We start from the raw sequence: 20,285 nt of genomic DNA, 5'->3' as shown, positions 1-20,285 counted from the left end.
AATTCAAGAAGCTGGCTGTGCTACTGAGAGAGCATAGTGTCCCCAACAGTCTTGCCCAGGCTCCATAGCATGTTCTGAGACAGAGGCACTGATCTGGCACAGATGTCCAGCTCTTCTCTTCTGCTCCTGTGCATGTTCACTACTACTTAGCCTGGGAAAAGCCTATGATACAAAAGAGGTACCTGATGTTGACTTTACAGCTTGCATTCATGTATGAGACTGTAGGCTGTCCTACATGTACATTTAGTTCTAATAGGCACTACTTTACTCACATTTTCCCTGTTTATTTTTCTTTTCCCTGAGCGATGGCATAGAGTCTTTTTCCCTGTCAGATTGCTATAGGAGAGGGGAATGATGAAACTGTTACTTATTTACATTCTTCTAGATGTAAGGGCACCAGATGCTGATAATCTCTGTACTGGGATAGATTTTTTTTTTTTCTTTCATTTCTTTTCCTTTTGGAAAAAGTCAGTTAGTTTAAGGGAAATGTCAAATTGTGTAGAGTTGTCTGAACCAGGAACATGGGAAATTCCATCTGGGAGAAATTAAAAGGAAGAGCTTAGACTATGCCAACATCACTCTGCTCTCTACAACATTTAGAGGTGGATTTATTTTAGTTCATTTCTCCTTCTAGGCAATTACCAATATAATAGTTAAGGCAAACTGAGTTATATTTAGATATTTTGGCTTTCCAATGAGAACAGAACTCCTATTAACATCATTTGGATAACGACTAAGTTCTTATTTGGTGTATTTCTTATATGATTCTCCTGAAGAATTAAGCATACTGTGAACTGTTTTTCAACGATGATGAAAGAGAAGCCAGCAGATGCTCAAATTCAGAGAGGTCTCTTTCCTATCGCTCAACCTTACAGAAAGAAGTGTGGTTGGGACAAAGGGGTATCATAAACTCCAATCCTGGAGCTACAGCTCGTGTAGCAATTCTGTACCTGAACCCATTCTATCTGGAGTCTGCCATGAAGCTTCCTACCTGTGCTGTGTAAACATCAGACATCAAGCTTTTCTTGATCTTTTTCCCAAGCCTTTCTCTCAATGTCCTTCCCTCTGCGGCTAGACTTGCTGTTGCACAGAGCACACAGTTGTCTACAAGCCTACTTTGCCTCACCCCATACCTCATATCTGTCAAATGAAGAAAACAGTTTCCTTCTCCCCAGTTCTCTGGGCCTACAACTAATATCTTCAGTTGTTGCTGTACATAGTACATCATGCACAGACTCTGTTTAGGTGTGAATAACCATTCTGGATCTCACACTATATTGGAACTGGCTTAAATATAGGGACAAATCTCACCTCCAACAACTGTGCTTCACTCCTGCACAAGGCTCTGCCTCTTGCAATTACAGGAGAAGACTCATTAGCATCTTTAGCTGCCATGAAGTGTAACCACTGAGTGCATACAAGATTTGTGCATGTTAATTTTATTAATTCCATGTATATATCAAGTTACTCATCTCCTCCTGCACTATTGCAAGGGTTTCTCCCAAAGGGGCCTGTAGATTGGGAAGGAATAGTGAGGGAAATAACAAGGCATTAAATAACATGAGAGACCAAATCAGAGAAAAGCATACTAGAAATTCTAAGGAAAACAGTATGGAAGGAAGAGGGGAATATGTCCTCCCTGGTGCCCCAGCTGGGTTTAATCTTCTCAAACAGGTATTTCATAAACAGCTTAAGCTAATTTAAGTTACATCTGCAACCAAAGAAATAGTCTTCAACATGACCATCTGCACATTTCACCAGCCCTCAGTCATGCTTGCCTCGCCAAGTGAAACGCCACAAGGAGCTGATCCCACTGAAACCCTTATTTGGTAGGGGACAGGGCTGGTTTTCAATCAGACCAATTCCTGAGCACCCAAATGAGTCTCGGCACTAGCGCTTCTTAGGTAGTAGGAGTATACAACTGGTGGTGATGGAAGGGAGGAGCTGCATCCTTTTAGCAGCTTAGACAACTCATGAAGATCCCATTTCAAAGTGCACTTACCCACTTTCCCTAACCTGATACAAAGGCCAGCTGCTGAGAATAGTGTTCCCTCTCCCTTTGTTCACAGCTGGTCCCTCTTCGCTTTTATAGTAGGGTGCACGGGGTAAAGTGCAGTGGCTTGCTGTGGGGGTCAACTGTGCATCAGCACCTGCACAAGCACTGTGGGAGATGAGCTGGCAGGGCAGACTGCTTCCTCCTTCACAGCAGCTCACTTTTTGATCACCTTAGAGGTATGGTTCTGTTCTCTACTGCAAACCTATCATGAAAGGTGATGTTAAAGTTTTTAAGAGGGAAAAGCAAGTGTGTGACTTGTCAGCAGCTTCCCAGAAGATGGTGATTTAGAGGCACAGAAAATGAAAGAAGCAGATTGACTTCTCTATCCCAGAGTCTGAGATAATAGTTGTAGACAACTCACAAGGCTTGTAAAGAAAGCTTAAGATTTATATAAAAGAAAAACTTAAGAAATAGCATAACTGATCAGATATGAGCAATCATGGGAAAAGGAACAAGATTTTTCTTGCAGTAGAATCTGAGATCTTTTTCAATTAGGGTCACTTGTGTTTAAGCCTTTCTTCACATTCAGCACAATAATTTCAACAAGTTCCCATTGAGGACAAAGGCCTGAGGGGAAAGATGGGAATCTTCTACCTCCACTGCTTCAAGAAAATCCAAAAGTTTTATGTAATGCAGGTCTGATTTACAAAGGGTATATGTAAACGAACAGCTGGGTTCAGTTTCTTAATAACTATAGATCAGCTTACCTTTCTTTCTTATTTTCAGTCTCACAAATTCCATTTGGGCTCTGAGTATTTGGCTGGACTCTCTCCAACTCATCCCTTCTCACCAGGATAAAGGCACTGCAGGCCAAATTTTGATCACAGAGCACCTGTGCCTCCCATATGCTTCAATAAGTGCAGCTATAGAATAACGGCTTTTCTGGGAAATGTACTGTAGGTTCCAGGTCCCTCTCTATGATATTGGATACACATAAGCAGCAGGCCTGTTACATAAGAAAAGACCAGGTTTTACAAACCATTTTCCAAGAGATTCAAACTGACTTTCCAGTTCAGCTCAGGATGCTCATTCAGGTAGCAAGTGTGGATGGGCAGACCTGCTCTCTGCAGTCAAGCTCCTGGCAAATGTAGATACAATTTCTCTTTTAGATTCTGGAGAGGCCATGGAAAATAGCCCTTTTTTTTTTTCTTTTTTTCTTTTTTTTTTTTTCAGAAAAAGGCTGAACTCTTATTATTCACAGAAAGTCAAAAAGTTTACGAAAAAAAATATAGAATTTAGTAAGCTTGAAAGTTTTTGTAGAGAGTAGTATTCAAACCAGTCTGAATTCACAGAGAGAGTCTACAAGTTTCTAAAGATCGAGTTATGGAATTATACAACAGGGTATAATTCTCTATCCCATTCCACAGAGGTTAGAAAGCTCTACAGATAGGTTTCCTCTTCCTATTGAACCCCCCCGAATTTTCTATAAGGTTAACTTTTTTCACACTTTTTGCCTGTCGCTGTCCTGCATGGAGATAATGTACATCTTTTAGACATCAATCAGACATCTTAGTAAATGTAACACATGTCCACACTAAAAGAAAATGAAGCCCTGGGTAAGCTGACCCACTGTCCCAGTCCTGTAAACAATACAGAAGGATCATTAGAAGCTACTCTGAAAGTTACCGTAAACATCCAGATTGGTCCAGAAGAGGCACATGGGAATGAAATGGTTTGGAGAAAAAAGCAAGAAGACACCCAAACCTCCCACAGAGGAACATACCTGACCATTTTTGATTCCCTGAAGGCTTTTTAAAAAAGCCATAGAAGGTTAACACTTAATCATCTGTCATCTACTGAGGTGCTCTTGGCACTTGCCCCATCTCCTTATTCTGGCTAGTGTGATTTCCTAGGCCCTGCTCCATGGCTAGACCCAAACCAGTTCAGGACAGTGAGCTTGCACTGGCTCCGCAAGAACTGTAGGAGATCATCTTTGTAGGAGATTGTCCTGCCCAGGGGAGGTTAGCACCTGAATGTGTAAACATCTTTAGAGAGATATTGAAAGGTCATCATTCAGGAGAAGAGCTACCTCCTCAGAGAGATGCAAGCAAGCCCAAGTAAATGGGTAAAAAGATGGTCACAAAAACTTGTATCATCTCTTACCTACACCAAATTACCAGCCTTACTTAAATATCCCATAGGTCTTTCCTTTAGAGGTGCAATGGCGAGGGAAGACAGATCCGCTTGAAGTGGACTTGGCTGGAAAGAGTTGGGTTTTCATAGAGGAGAGCCTCTTCATGCAGCTGCCTGTGTAAGTGGGAGAAAGCTGAGTGGGGTAAAGTTCTACCTGAGAGTCCCATTTGTACTTCTCATAATTCCTGGACATCATCCACTTTGCTTGGAGTTCAGCTGTCTGAACTCTGACACATGATGATATTACTTCAGTCACATTTTATTCTCTTCAGGCATTCTTCCCTGCAAATATGCTAGGACTAAACTTGAATCAGGACAGGAGCATGTATCACTCTGCTGTCATCCAAAAAATACACCAAGCCTGAAGAGGAGGCAAAGAAGAGACAAATGTATCATGAGTTAAACAGAGTAGATATGAGTCAGAGTAAGTGAGAAAGTCACCCCTGGGCAGTATGGCAGTGTCTGGGCAAATTCCTTTCTCTAGCTCATCAGATCTATCATCTGATCTAAACCCATGCTTTGCTGATGCTTCTTTGCAAGAGGTATTGCAATTAAAACTCAGCACTTGGGTAATCTCTGCTGGTTCTGCTCAGTCCTCTAGCAAAATCGATAGCCTTGTACAATTTTTTCTTTTGCTTTCGCTCTTTTATTTTCTGGTTAAGAGCTTGAAAGGAAGCGTTTGCTCCTTTCAAAACCCCTTCCCCCCAAAAGGAGGTCTGTAGAAACACGGAGAGGAATTGTAAGAGACCAAATACCCCCTCATCAATAAACCATAATCTGTTAACAAAAAAACCCCAAAACAGAACCCGTATAAATGGGGAATAGTCCTGAAATCAGCTTTCTCCACTCCTAAAAGAAGAGAGGGAGGGAAAAGAAACAGACCCAGTACTGAGCATTATTTACATTGCTTTGGGGTAGGAAAACAAAAGAAGAAAATATAGGCAGGAATAAGAAATAAACAGGAGGAGAAAACTTCCCCTCACACCCTTTTTCCTCCAGCTACATTTGGCACTGCAGAAGGAGTGACAGAAATGGGAAAGATGCAATATTTCTGTTAAGTGATGACTGGAGTACAGGCCTTTCCCACTATTAACTGCTTTGTTAGGAACACTCACCCAGCGATATAAAAAGGTTACAAAAAGCAAAAACTGAAAACTCCAACGTAAACTGGGTATCTGTGATCTCATAGCTGTACACACTGTTCCTGGATCTGCTGCCTACTCTCTGGGTCTCCCCCTACTGCTGGTAAGGGAAAAGACAGAAGGATGCAGCAGCAGCACCAAGATAGACATGTTCTCAAGCCCCCTGCAAGAGTCAGCTTTTTATGACTGTCTCCGTAGCTGAAAATGTCTTTTCCACTGGCATCCAGTGCCCAATGCCAAAAGGACACACACTCTTGCCAGCTCCTGGGGAGGTAGAAATGTCAAAAAGAGAAAGAAATAAAGATTAGAAAGAGACCAAAGCATGAGTATCTGCGAGCAGGGTTAGTTTCGTATCTGCATCCATTCTTCCATGCCACATCAGAGCCACACCCACAGAGCCAGACTATCTGTACTGCAGCACAGCTCGTGCCCACGGAGCCGAGCTCATATCCATCAAGCCTGCAATTTCATACAAGGTGCTACTGAGGATTTGGTTACACAGTGAACCTTTCATCTCAGTACAGTCTGTATCGAATACAGCCTTATCCTCTGTATCAGCGACAATCACAATATTAGTGCTATCTATATTTGTAAAGCCATATCTTCATTTTATACCAGTTTATATTCACATATTCTATCAAAGGGGACCATGTCCACAGGGCAACATCCATTCTGCCAAGATGGATTCGAGTCACACAGCTGCTCCCTATACTAAGCCTGTCTCATCAGCCACATCCCCAGTACCAGAAAAGTTTGTATCCACAGCCAAGACTTTGTATTAAAAAGATTTAGAAATGATTTACCAATCCAGATCTCTCCAAGCACCTCACATATGTTGCCCAGAGCAATGAAAATCAAAAATGTCCAAGTGTCCATGGTGGAGTGGAAGAAGAGGTCTTCATGTGTCAAGCACTTTCAGGTTTTCCTCTTGTTTAAAAAAATAAATGTCAGGAATGGAAGGTGTGTCTGCTCAGAAGTATGGGGAGCTGGAAAGAAGAATCCCTGCAATTTCATTCCTTGCCACCCCTCTCTTTGTTCAGCAGTGATGACAACTTCACAGAAAGCATCAGTTGTTTGTTTCTCCCTCTTCCTCATCAAAGGACTGCACCCCAGAGGAGGTGACATCTGAGACTTTGCGGCTCAGTGCAGCATGTTCCATCTCCTCTCGAGGAGACAGTGATTCCAGGTCCCGGCACACTGCATCATCCTCCTCTGGAGAGGGCTTCTTGCTTAGGAGAGGAGCCTTCTCCAGCCGTGGGTTCCCTTCATCCTCAATGTGGTCCTCCATGTATGTGCTAGACTCAGCCCCACCCCCACCCTGTGCAGTCTGCAGGGGCCACACATGGGCCAGCCCCGTGCTCTGGATGAAGTTCTGCTCCTGCCGCTGTTGCTGCAGCTGTTGCTGCTGGAGAAGGCTGCTCTGAATCAAAATGCTTTCCTGAAGGTTTGTCTGGGACTCATCAAAATTTTGGCCTAAGTAGGAGCCAGTTGCTGGGGAAGCGATGAGGGACTGGTCACTGGTCTCCCAGGCATCGGATGAGCCTAAGCAATACATGCCCTGCGAGACGTAGGAATGAGGCCAGCTATCATACTGCGTCTGGGCCATATGCTCTGCAAGAAAAGCAAGGAAACAACACAGTTAGACACTCTCTCGGCCAAGCTGGCCCACTCAGATAGCTTATGTGCCTGTGCATGGCACTGTACTGTATAGGGTAGATAAATCCTTTAGAGGGGAGAAGGGTGAACAGAAAAAGCAGTTCTAGACAGAGGCAGATGAACTTGATTATACACACCATTTACTGCAAGGGCTGTCACCAAAATAGGCAAAGGAACTGGGCTTTGGAGCCTCCCTGTAAAGATCAGACTCCTTGGACAGCTCCACAAACAGGTGATGCCTCTGCTAGATCCCAACACCAAAAAATCAGGTCACAGAATAAAACAGGGTAGAGGTAAAGAGAGCAACATGACAAGAGCAAGAAATGGGTGTTTTAATATTAGAAAGAGGCACTGGAGCTCACCTTGGCTCTCCATTAGCTCCTGATAGTTCTCAGAGTAGTTGCCTGCTGGGTTCTCCTGATTTGAGTTTACACTCACATCCTCACCATCCATGGAGGACCAGGCCATGAGAGTTGCCTCAGAAATAGCAAATTGCTCCATCACTCCTGTGCAAAGAAGACAGGGAGGGGAAGCAGGCATGTGTAAGTCCCCACTTCTCGCCATCCTCTTTAACCTCATCTCTTGGTCACACCTTGTCCCATCTCAGCAACACCCATCATCAAAAGTGGCCCTCACCCTCTCCACTTTGCATTCCACTGGCAATACTCCAACCACAGTCTCTCTCTCCTTCAGCCATCTGAACCACCCACAGTGTGTTTTTCAAGTTCCTGCACTTTGGTCTTAGATGGATTCTGCTCTGGGACATCCCAACCAATCCAATCCAACCCACATGCCAAAAAGTTAGCACTACCTGCAAGGAACCGGGCCTCCTTTTCACCATCACTCAGGTCTGAGTAGGCATCAGCATCTTTGCGTGCTGTCTCATGCGTGTGCTGCTGCTGCTGGCTGTTACCTTTGCCCCAGCCTTGCCATTCAATCATGTGAGCCACACGGCCTTGGCCCATAGCCGTTGGCTTTGTGACATGGTCCTTCATGCTGCGAGATATCCCTAAGGGGCCAGACATTAGAAAACAAGCAAGGGCTATTACACAGCTCCAGGGTTGTCTGTCATGCTGTTTATCGCTCTTGGAAGTGGAGCTTCTCTTCTCCCCTCCTTTCCTGACAGGGTTCAAGCCGGGTTCAGGTTGGGTGTCTCCCACATTTCACTGTATCACTCACTAGGACAGTTTCCCCATCTTTCTTTTGACTGGGTCTCAGAAGGGGGGAAAAAGGAAACTCCACATATGACAGACTATTTCCTTCCTTGCCTAGAATCCATTTAGGACACAGTTGGGCATGTAGGATGGAGCCTGGATGTGAACAAACTAAGATACAGAAAATGGGGTTAAACGCAAAACTGTTTGAGGGGAAGCAATTAAAGATGTCTGAGCTGACCTTAGAACTCAAGAGGAGTAAGAAAATTTGTTCTTTGAAAGGGTAACAACCAAGAGATTTCTGTATCTTGAAACATGGCAGTGGAGACTCATCTAAGGCCTCGAAATGGCAAGAGTCAGAAAGGAGCAGTTGGGACAGCAACAGAGAGATATGGGAAGAGGCACAAAGGCCTATGGAAAGAAGCTGCCAAGGATAAACCCAAATTTTGAGGACCTCACCAGAGAAAGATGATTTAGCCAAAGCCCCAATCCCATAGGCATTGGAGTTGCGTTTCAGTTTGGGGAGGATGGAGGTCGTATCTTCCATGGAGAGCTGAAAAGAGAGACAATATGTAGAAATTATATACAGGAAGGAGAAAAAGAAGTGAACTGAAGTGAGAAATCAGTGTAAGGATGCCAGAAAGTAGGGGGAAGATGAGGAGCAGAAGCAAGCAACAAGAAAAAGAACAAAAGAGGGAAGCAAAAATTAGAGGCTATTTAACCAGGACTGTATATTGCATAGCGCTGGGACTGAGTGAGGAAAGGACAGAGGGAGAGGCAGAAGCAGGCTGAGAGAAGCCCCCCTCAGTTGTTGCCAGTCCTCCATGGACACACCGCACTGTTCCCAACTCTTTGTTAGAGATGGCTGATGGACAATTCAGGGAGCTTACAGTGGGGAGCTGACAAAGTGGTAGGCAAGACCTAGTAACACATCACATATGCATCATGCTACTGATATTAGTTTTATATGTTACTTTTTGTTTTTATTTCTTCTCGTACGGTCTTAATAAAATGAACATGACCATATAAGTGATTCATCCTGTTTCAAGCACCTACAACTACCTGTAAAGAAATGAGGTCTACATTCTGTTTAACACCCTTTACTCTCTTCTCTATGTTGGTCCTCAGTCCCTAAATAACAAGAAACCATTGGGATAGGCAGCAGTCACAAACATCAAACATCAAACACAGCACCTCAAGATGAATTCATCAGGCTTCTTCAGAGATGTCAGGCATTGCATATAAGGGATAATTTTCACAAGGGCTAAACAAGCATTGCTTCTGATCTTCATTTCAACCTCTTTGGAAATCAAGTCCAGAATGTTTCAAACACAAAGATACTCAAAAGTAGTGGCCATGATACTGGCAATTTTAAATTCTGACATGAAGCAAGCATTTGGTCATAGGCACAAACCTCACAAAAGGTGAGTGGAGCAATAACTGGGCAGTCAAATAGTTGGAGGCAAAGGTAGGCATTGTAAAGATGTTGAACTGCATGTAGTTCCAGTCAATGGCCAAAATGGGAGAGGTGAGTTTCTCTGGAAAGTGAGTGTAAATGAAGCAGCTAAAGCAACCTGTAACTTTGGAACCAGGAATATCTGTGTGTAACATGTGAGCTGAAGAAATCAGAAAGCAGGGAAAAACAGTAAAAATGAGAATGCAGCCCTTATTCTATGAGGGATTTCCTTTGGTGATGAAACCAGGTGAAGAATGTCCCATCTATGCCCTCACCAGTCATTTCTGCCTGGGTGCTGCTGTTCAGTATCCACCCATTTGCTGCTGTGCTGTGAGCAACCACATGCAAACAGTCCAGAAAAGAAAGTATCTGCAGGTCTCTACTGCTATGAGGTTGGAAAGCTATGACGGGACGGGACGGGACGGGACGGGACGGGAAGGGAAGGGAAGGGAAGGGAAGGGAAGGGAAGGGAAGGGAAGGGAAGGGAAGGGAAGGGAAGGGAAGGGAAGGGAAGGGAAGGGAAGGGAAGGGAAGGGAAGGGAAGGGAAGGGAAGGGAAGGGAAGGGAAGGGAAGGGAAGGGAAGGGAAGGGAAGGGAAGGGAAGGGAAGGGAAGGGAAGGGAAGGGAAGGGAAGGGAAGGGAAGGGAAGGGAAGGGAAGGGAAGGGAAGGGAAGGGAAGGGAAGGGAAGGGAAGGGAAGGGAAGGGAAGGGAAGGGAAGGGAAGGGAAGGGAAGGGAAGGGAAGGGAAGGGAAGGGAAGGGAAGGGAAGGGAAGGGAAGGGAAGGGAAGGGAAGGGAAGGGAAGGGAAGGGAAGGGAAGGGAAGGGAAGGGAAGGGAAGGGAAGGGAAGGGAAGGGAAGGGAAGGGAAGGGAAGGGAAGGGAAGGGAAGGGAAGGGAAGGGAAGGGAAGGGAAGGGAAGGGAAGGGAAGGGAAGGGAAGGGAAGGGAAGGGAAGGGAAGGGAAGGGAAGGGAAGGGAAGGGAAGGGAAGGGAAGGGAAGGGAAGGGAAGGGAAGGGAAGGGAAGGGAAGGGAAGGGAAGGGAAGGGAAGGGAAGGGAAAAGCTATGACGGGACGGGACGGGACGGGACGGGACGGGAAGGGAAGGGAAGGGAAGGGAAGGGAAGGGAATTTAGGAGCCAGATTTGATAACAAAGAAAATCTATGAAATTACACCAAGAAAGAGAAAGAGTTGCATTATGAAAGAGCTCCATTTATTCAGAATGGGTTGGAAAATGGGAAGCTGCAAGTAAAGAAACTGTCTTCTACTATCTTTAAGGAAACATGACTTTGCATACCTTGCTTTCAGCTAGACAGAGGTGCAGTGAGGAAAAAACTGACAAATTTGTTCTCAACAGTTGCTGCATGCAGCATTATTTTCCTGCACAATTTGTTTCTCTAACTGACCCTAGGCAACAGATCCCAAGCCACAAGTGCCACAATGAAAGAGATGTCAGTAGGGTGAGGGTTAGTTAAAAATACATTCCATTGATACTCAGTGTCCCAAATGCTTTCAAACGATAGAGAACGAGAAAATGACAGTTCAAAATTTTTGAAAGTATGTGGAATTTGAAAATGATTATACTACCAAAACCGAGGCTTCCAATCCTGCCTTTCAAAGTGTACAAAACTATCAAGCTAACTTATGTGAACAGATTTTTTAAACCTTCCGAGCAGAAAAAATAGTTTGGTAGCACTAATATGCATTATTCCCTTTTCAGGATGCTGGTTTTGCATCATTAAAAAAGAAAAAATAAACTCCTATTTTTTCATGGTATACGTATTAAGAGCAACAAGGAACATGTGTTATTAAAACGTTTGATTGTTTCTTCTTCTGCTTGTTAACTGAAGTTAACTGGTACTGACCATCTCCCCCAGGGGACATTAAGAATTCTTTTACTTCGGTATGCAGCTGAAAATGAAGGATACATACCTCTCAAACTCCTGGAGAAGATCAAATGATGCCCTAATCCAAGACTACTGATTTTTTAAACTTGCTGGACAAACCCCTATTTTATCTAGCAATGTCCAGAAATCTCAAAAATAGAATATATGAAATGACACACACTTGTCCCGAAGAGGACAAAGACAATTTAATAGCCACCTGCAGAACTAAATACCTGCCAGAGCAAAAGACTCAGAGGCAAACAAAAATTCATCACTATTCTCTGAATCATAGATAATTTCCAGAAATTCAGTGACACTAAAGAGTTTCAGTCATGTTTCCATTCCGGTCTCCACAGTATCCAATGGCAGACAAATCATGGTCTTCCTATGACTAGAAATCTGAACAGTAGTGTGGTGCATACTCACATTGATACCATCCCAGGAGAAATCTGTTCGTGTTTGCTAAAGAAAGCAAAGGACATCATATTAGCGTAACAAACAAGTTGTAAACAGCCACGCAGCTATCTAGTAGTTTGCCTTAATCAACAGCCACTACTTTATCTCATATATTAAAAGGAGTTGTGTCTTTTAAGATGGTTGCTGTTGATTATGGTGCCTGTAGGTATCACAGTGTTTGAAGATACAATAGCGAAGAGTATCATACAGAGAGTAAGAGAGAGAAAATCAACACCCTTTTCGTGAGGCTCCCCTTCTAACAGCTCTTTACTAAATGTTGCGATGTTGGCACCCCTGCGTGGGAGTTGCACCACTTTGAGGCTAACACAAGGAGGAGCTACACTACCTAGCTATTTTGAATATAATACATCAAGTTACAGAATTATTTTCTGCTGAAATTATTTTCTCTTGTAGTATATCTTTGTCCACTCTGACCCACTTTCCCCTTTCAAACTAGATCCATTTCCCATCTCAACCATTACAGTTCTAATTCACAGTGCATTTCCTTCAGCTGGAAGGAGTCACATGTCAACATCTTGGTTTGGGCATGTGGACACTCAGGAAAATTTAGATTAATCAATTACACCCATGGTATCTAGTCACATCAATAAAAATGTCCACTGAGGTATAGTTTATGCTCAGTGACTTTTAGATCTGTCTTTGATTTAACCGAATTTTCCATACAAGGTTGGGCCCCAAAATTTCCACCAGAGTTCCATGAAACTCCATGTTTTTTGAAGTTACATTCCAAGCCAGCAAGGTATAACAAGGAAATAAAAATAGCTATACATTAGCCCTTTGTATGGTTTTGCAAATTGTACGTTATTTTTCAATGTTATTTGTGATTTATTTCTGATTCCTCACTGTGATGGTTTAAGCCCTGCCGGGACCAGAGACCACGTTGCCGTTGCCCCTTCCCCACCAAGAGAAAGGCAGCAGAAGGTACACACCACGAGGCACCCTGTTGTTTTTCCTCCATGACCATGGAGAAAACATGAGGAGGTGGGATGGACAGCCCACTGCTGCCCTAGCTGCACCAGTAGAGCAGCTGAAAGGGAAGAAAATCACGAAAGGGGAGTCCTCCAAGAGGAGCGCAGCTCCGGTGTCAAGTCAGAAATCTCCCAGGCAGAATAGAATGGTGAACGTTATGTCTGACCCTCTTGAGGGGACCAGTAAGTCATTCTAGCAAGAAGTGAGTGATGATGAGCAGGATTAGAGGGGCCCTGCCTCCAGCCAGGTGGAGGAAAGGGACAATCGGATTTACTGGACAGTGTGGATCCGATGGCCTGGCACGTCAGACCCACAAGAGTATAAGGCTTTGGTGGACACTGGCGCACAGTGCACCCTGATGCCATCGAGCTACAGTGGGGTTGAATCCATCTGCATCTCCGGAGTGACAGGGGGATCCCAACAGCTGTCCCTACTGGAAGCTTAAGTGAGCCTGACTGGGAAGGACTGGCATAAGCACCCCGTTGTGACTCGCCCAGGTGCCCCGTGCATCCTGGGCATAGACTATCTCAGGAGAGGGAACTTCAAAGACCCAAAAGTGTACCGGTGGGCTTTTGGTGTAGCTGCCCTGGAGGAAGTTGAACAGTTGTCCACCTTACCCGGCCTCTCAGAGGATCCCTTAGTGGTGGGGCGGCTTAAGGTTGAGGAGCAGCGAGTGCCGATTGCTACCGGGATGGTGCAGCGGCGGCAGTGCCGCACCAACCGAGATTCCCTGGTCCCCATCCATCAGCTGATCCGTTAACTAGAAAGCCAGAAGGTGATCAGCAAAACTCACTCCCCCTTCAACAGCCCTATATGGCCAGTGAGAAAGCCTAATGGCAAATGGAGGCTAACTGTGGACTACCGTGGCCTGAATGAAGTTACGCCAGCAATGAGTGCTGCAGTGCCAGACATGCTAGAGCTCCAGTATGAACTGGAGTCGAAGGCAGCCAAGTGGTACGTCACGACTGACATTGCTAACGCGTTCTTCTCCATTCTGATAGCGCCAGAATGCAGGCCACAGTTTGCGTTCACTTGGAGAGGCATCCAGTACACCTGGAATCGATTGCCCCAGAGGTGGAACCACAGCTCCACCATTTGCCATGGACTGGTCCATACTGCACTGGAGAAAGGTGGGGCTCCAGAACACCTGCAGTACATTGATGACATCATTGTATGGGGGGACACAGCCGAGGAAGTCTTTGAGAAAGGGAAGAAAATCATTTAAATCCTCCTGAAGGCCGGCTTTGCCATTAAGCAAAAGAAAGTTAAGAGGCCTGCAAAGGAAATTCAATTCCTAGGGATAAAATGGCAAGATGGGCGTCGCCACATCCCAGTGGAGGTGATAAACAAGATAACAGCCATGGCCCCACCAACCTCTAAAAAGGAGACTCAGTCTTTCCTGGGCGCTGTGGGGTTCTGGAGGATGCACATCCCGAATTACAGCCTGATTGTGAGCCCTCTCTACCATGTAACCCACGAGAAGAACGATTTTGAATGGGGCCCTGAGCAACAACAATCCTTTGAACAAATTAAGCGGGAGATTGCCCAAGCAGTAGCCCTCAGGCCAGTCTGGGAAGGGCAGGAGGTTAAGAACATGCTCTACACCACAGCCGAGGAGAATGGCCCTACCTGGAGCCTCTGGCAGAGAGCACCTGGGGAGACCCGAGGCCGACCTCTAGGCTTTTGGAGCCGGGGATACAAAGGCTCTGAAGCTAATTACACACCAACTGAGAAGGAGATACTGGCAGCGTACGAAGGAGTTCGGGCTGCCTCAGAAGTGGTCGGCACTGAAACACAGCTCCTCCTGGCACCCCAACTGCCGGTGCTGGGGTGGATGTTCAAGGAAAAGCCTCCTCCACATATCATGCAACCGATGCCACGTGGAGTAAATGGGTTGCGTTGATAACACAACGGGCTCGAATAGGGAACCCCAGCCGCCCAGGGATACTAGAGGTGATTACGGACTGGCCAGAGAGCAAAGATTCGGGGATGTCACCAGAACAGGTGGTGACACGTGCTAAGGAGGCCCCACCATATAACGAGCTGCCGGATGAGGAGAAGCGATATGCCCTGTTCACTGATGGGTCTTGTCGCATTGTGGGAAAACATCAACAATGGAAGGCTGCTGTGTGGAGTCCCACACAACGGGTCACTGAAGCTACTGAGGGACAAGGTGAATCAAGCCAGTTCACAGAGGTGAAAGCCATCCAGCTTGCTTTGGATATTGCTGAGCGGGAAAAGTGGCCGAGGCTCTACCTCTACACTGACTCATGGGCAGTAGCGAATACCCTGTGGAAATGGCTGCAGCAACGGAAGCAGAACAACTGGCAACATAAGGGTAAAACCGTCTGGGCTGCTGAAGTATGGCAGGACATTGCAGCCCGTGTGGAAAACCTCGTTGTGAAGGTGCGCCATGTGGATGCCCATGTACCCAAGAGTCGGGCCACTGATGAACATCGACACAACCAGCAGGCAGGCCAAGCTGCTCAGATTAGAGTGGCTCAGGTGGACTTGGACTGGCAGCGCAAAGGTGAACTGTTCATAGCCCGGTGGGCCCATGAGACCTCGGGCCACCAAGGTAGGGATGCAACATACAGGTGGGCTCGAGATCGAGGGGTGGATCTCACCATTGACACCATGGCAGAGATCATCCACGGATGTGAGACGTGTGCTGCAATCAAACATGCCAAGCGGGTGAAGCCCCAGTGAAATGGAGAGCGATGGCTGAAATATAGATATGGAGAGGCCTGGCCGATCGACTCCATCACACTGCCACAGACCCGCCACAGGAAGCGCCACGTGCTCACAGTGGTGGAAGTAACCACTGGATAGCTGGAAGCTTACCCAGCGCCCCACGCCACCGCCCGGAACACCATCCTGGGCCTTGAAACCCAAGTCCTGTGGCGACATGGCACCCCAGAGAGAATGGAGTCAGACAATGGGACCCACTTCCGAAACAACCTCATAGATGCCTGGGCAGAAGAGCACGGCATCGAGTGGGTCTACCATATCCCCTACCATGCACCAGCCTCTGGGAAGTTGGAGCGCTACAATGGACTGTTAAAAACCACATTGAAAGCACTGGGAGGTGGCACCTTCAAAGACTGGGACATGCATCTAGCAAAGGCTACCTGGCTAGTCAACACAAGAGGATCTGCCAGTCGAGCTGGCCCGGCTCAGTCGAGACCTCCACGTGCTGTAGATGGGGATAAAGTCCCTGTGGTGCGCATGAGGAATATATTGGGAAAAATGGTCTGGTTTAGTCCTGCACCAGACTAAGGTAAAGGCAAACCCATCCACGGGATTGCTTTTGCCCAAGGACCTGGGTGTACCTGATGTGTGATGCAGGACAATGGAGAGGTCCGATGCGTACCACAGGGGGACTTGATTCTGGGTGAGAACATTCCGTGAATTATGCTGTGCCTTTGTAAATTGTTATTTTGTTATTGCTAACTACTAAATGGCAGCTGGACATGACGCAGATGGTATAGAATAAAGGGGTGGATTATGTCCTGGTTCAGCTGGGATAGGGTTAGATTTCCCCAGCACATAGAGAGGGGGAAGGGATCTCCAGCCGGTTTATTCATACCATGCTGTCATCAGGTCCGTGCGCGGGAACTTTTTCTTGGTGGCTTTGGTGGTGGGGAGCTCACGGCAGGCTTGTTCCATAACCATTTGCGGTATTTCTCTGTATATCTTTTGTCTTGTTTACTGTTATTGCTGTTTATTGTTGTTATCGATACTGCTGTTGTTCAGATTGTTTATTACACTGTTGTATTAAATTTCTTCTTATTTTAAACCAATTTGTGCCCCACATTGGTGCACCAAAAAAAGGCTGTGATGGTTTAGGCCCTGCCGGGACCGGAGACCACATTGCCATTGCCCCTCCCCCACCCTCAGCTGGTCAGGCTGGAAGTGAGGCACAAACCCCAGGTTAAAATAAGAAGAAATTTAATACAAAAGTGTAATAAGCGATCTGAACAACAGTAGCAATGATAACAACAATAAACAGCAATAACCGTGAACAAGACAAAAGATATACCGAGAAATACCGCAAATGGTTACAGAACAAGCCTGCCATGAGCTCCCCACCACCAAAGCCACCAAGGAAAAGTTCCCGCAACCCGGCTGGAGATCCCTTCCCCCTCTCTCTCTGCTGGGGAAACTTAACCCTATCCTAGCTAAACCAGGACACTCACATATTATCTGTTTAATGTAGCTTTGATCTTTTTATTAATCATGACTGCATACACTGAACCTTATAGAGCTGAAAATTCAGGTACCTAAGATTGAAGAAGCTACAATTCAGAGCAGCAAATTAATCAGCCATTGAGATACTGCATGGTGAATCAACCGGCAGTGAGTTACTAGTGAATGCATTCCTAAAAATCAAAATGGAGACAAACGTGTTTCTTCAAAAGATTTTATGGCTGTGCTGCAGAATCTGGGACAGACATAGTGCTGGACATTTCAGTGAATCCATTATTCAAGGAATGCAGACTTACAGGCTTGTCAGAACTGCCACAATTTTTTCCATGTTCTGTTCCACTCATGAGTGGTTAAAAGCACTTTCATTTGCAAATTCTAACTCACTATGGGTATCATGAAGAGAGTGACTCAACTCTACTCAATGCAAGCCAAACTGCAGATATGAAAGTCTGATCCTCAAGTGCACACTGGTATTCTGGTCCTCTGCCAGATGACACCTGAGTGATGCACAACACCCATTTCTGAACTCAGAACTGAAAATTTTTGATCCCTCTGGGTAAGTGGGTCTGGGACAGGCACTCACCTCAGTGGAAGGTCGATGGAAGCTGCTGCCATGCAGTGAACTGGTGCTGTCCATATTGATTTGGTCCACATCTTTCAGTCCTTTCCAGTCTACTGCAATCACTTCATTTCCTGTGGGAACACATCTAGTCAGGCTTCTGAATGCCACTACAATTTGTTCTAGCAGTCTTAAGCTAACACAGCTCAGCATACACAACAGTCTTAAATCAGACCGCCCCAATTTTTGTCAGACCACCTGTACATCACCAACTATTATATTTCACCGTTATCTCTGTAAGACCAGTCATTTGGGTTTTTCTCAAGTATAATGTATGCTTGGCTAAAGCACAACTCCACAGGAAAAAAGCATCCAGTCATGATGTGTGATTGAGAAAGAACCAATTCTTTAAATATTCTGTTCCAATATTAAACCATCATCACTTAAAAAGGCATTTATCCTTTATAATTTGAATTGGTCTGACATCAACTTAGAGCTGCTGGTGCCCTTGCTCTGCCATTCACAGAAAGATGAAAGACCTTTCTAATACCTGCATTACATTTCAGGAAAGTTATTCATACACTTGCTTTTCTTCTTGAAAAACTAAACAGACTGAGATCTTTAGTCTTCTTACTGTAGATCATTCTTCCAGTCCCTCTAATAAATCTGTGTCTCTTTTTAAAAGACATCTCAAATTTTTCAGTTCTTCGAAATGTGGACTCAACAGTATGCACAGTAATGTAAATGAAACTAAAAATAGCTACCTACTGCCCCTCTTCACATTAATCCATTGTGCCATAACCTCACAGTTCTCACATTTAGGTGTTTGTTCACTCAGATCCCTATGCAATTCGCACAGCTTTCTAGAATTGTCACCCATTCAAAAGCAGGGTCTGTGTAATTTGATTTTAGATGCAATTTAATACAACTTAAAGGATTGTGTAAAAATAAATATTAACATAAAACAAATTATAAAATTTAATTAATAAGATTAAAATTAGTATTATTAAATAAGATCAAATTGCTATAAAAGTGAGACTAAACACAAAGTAGCACACTTTATATAGCCAAGTAACCAGGACTGCTCTGCCCAGTGACTAATTCACTCTGCCTTCAGCCTTTGTGCCATCTTCAAACTCTGTTAAAAGTTATTTGCTCCCATGTCATGGAGGAAAGGTTGTGCTGTGTTTAAACCTGAGCCTTTTGGAACCTGGTAAGAAATACAGCTCCCAAAATGATCATTTATTCCTGGGATCAATTCAGCAATATCTAGTCTATTTGGAGTACATATCACGGCATGTGAATGGTTCCATTTTCATTAGCTTTTAGCTTTTTATTTACTCTTCACAGCAAATTTCTTCTCCACAGACATATGCAAACCCCCTTGCTCATTCTAGCAGCTCTGGCGTGTTTACACTGGCTCATAACTGCACTTCCCAGATAGTAATCTTCTGACAGGTGAGAGATGCTGTGCTCACCCTACACAGGCCTGCAAGGAGGCATGTAGTCACTCATGGGTGGGAAACCTGAGGTACTCATCAGCTAGAATCCAAAATGAAAAAAAAAAATAAATTGGTCCCTTAAAAAGGCTAAACCTGGAGAGATTAAAATCAGCAGAAAGCAAATGCTATTTGAGTTGGGGTCCACCACACCTCCACATCTCATCATTTTCTGCTGTGCAAGAAGATCACCCTTTCTGAAAGAATCAAGGCATATTTTGCCCTTCACACCTGAGGTTATGTTTCAGTTCATGAGAATAATTAAAACCAAGTGCTTTAATAACATCCCCCATATGTTTCTGACTAGGCTGAATGAAGCTGATGAAAAAGAAAAAGGACATTCCTGTACTTCATGCTGCAAAGGTGAACACAGAGGTCAGGCACAGCCAGACTTCAGGAGGAGGCACAATATGGCTATGATGAGCACAACAAAGACCACCTTTCAAGGTTGTAATCCTCTTGACTGATTTTCTTGACAAGCACATGCATGCATTTGGCCTTACTGAGCTCAGTTATTTAAAATTGTGATTGCTATTAACCACGATCAATTCATGAGCTATGAATGGTATGGCTGAATTTATGTTAAATTCTGATCAGATCCCTTGGCTCTCATCTGCAGGCACCCCACTTTGCATGGCATAATGTTAGATTGTGTGACAAAAGTTCACCTGCATGCCCACAGAGAAGCACAAGAAGACGAGGGCAGGAGGGGGATCCCAGCCAGCACGCGGCCAGGCTGCTCCCAGGCCCACCCCAGGAGCCATCAGCCCAACAAAGGCCCATCTCCACACACCCAGACAAGCCCAGGGGCACGATGGCAGGTGGGAACCCAAATTATGGACTCACAAGAAGGGGAACCCTGACCAGGTGCCTCCCAGGGCTGCTCCAAGGACAACGTCAGCCCCAGGGTCCAGGGGAAAGCCCATCAAGATCAGTCAAGGGGAAAGGCTTTCAGAAGCAGTTTCATAATTGGGGGGGCAGTGACTGCCCAGGGGTATGGGACCCATGATGAGATGCAGGAGGAGAGCATTTGGGGACTGCACAAGATTTATGTGATACGTAGGGGAAGAACCAACAGCAGGGAAAGGGGG

The 20,285-nt window shown here is 45.2% G+C and overlaps 1 protein-coding gene across 4 annotated transcripts; it reads right to left on the bottom strand.

The window, feature by feature from the left end:
• Window positions 1-422: 422 nt before the first annotated feature.
• Window positions 423-17,924, bottom strand: FAM131B (family with sequence similarity 131 member B). 4 transcript variants are annotated; one of them, XR_003398791.1, is made up of 7 exons: window positions 17,720-17,924; window positions 11,908-11,943; window positions 8,601-8,694; window positions 7,799-8,005; window positions 7,350-7,493; window positions 6,135-6,942; window positions 423-4,550 (listed from the first exon to the last, which is right to left on the bottom strand). XR_003398791.1 is itself a non-coding variant. In XM_026852589.1 (6 exons), exons 1-6 carry the CDS (start codon window positions 17,906-17,908, stop codon window positions 6,398-6,400), a joined length of 1,215 nt encoding a protein of 404 aa, XP_026708390.1. In that variant the 5' UTR covers window positions 17,909-17,924; the 3' UTR covers window positions 423-6,397. The 4 variants fall into 4 exon arrangements, 2 of the variants coding, with proteins under 2 accessions (XP_026708390.1, XP_026708408.1); XR_003398792.1 differs by having other exon boundaries at window positions 423-4,303; XM_026852589.1 differs by having other exon boundaries at window positions 423-6,942.
• Window positions 17,925-20,285: the final 2,361 nt, after the last annotated feature.

This window comes from Athene cunicularia (genome assembly GCF_003259725.1).
Source record: "Athene cunicularia isolate RWA chromosome 1 unlocalized genomic scaffold, athCun1 chr1_part1, whole genome shotgun sequence".
Lineage (NCBI taxonomy): Eukaryota > Metazoa > Chordata > Aves > Strigiformes > Strigidae > Athene > Athene cunicularia.
The sequence above is the reverse complement of the archived record's forward strand: the minus strand, read 5'-3'. Positions and strand labels throughout refer to the sequence as shown.

What these genes read in the sequence shown, in the direction of transcription:
- FAM131B (XM_026852589.1), bottom strand. Translation starts at nt 17,908, where the DNA reads ATGCTGAGCTGTGTTAGCTTAAGACTGCTAGAACAAATTGTAGTGGCA. An exon ending in TCCATCGACCTTCCACTGAG is followed by an intron (nt 11,944 to 17,719) that starts GTGAGTGCCTGT and finishes TGCTTTCTTTAG; the next exon opens with CAAACACGAACAGATTTCTC. An exon ending in GGAGGCCCGGTTCCTTGCAG is followed by an intron (nt 7,494 to 7,798) that starts GTAGTGCTAACT and finishes TTCTTTGCACAG; the next exon opens with GAGTGATGGAGCAATTTGCT.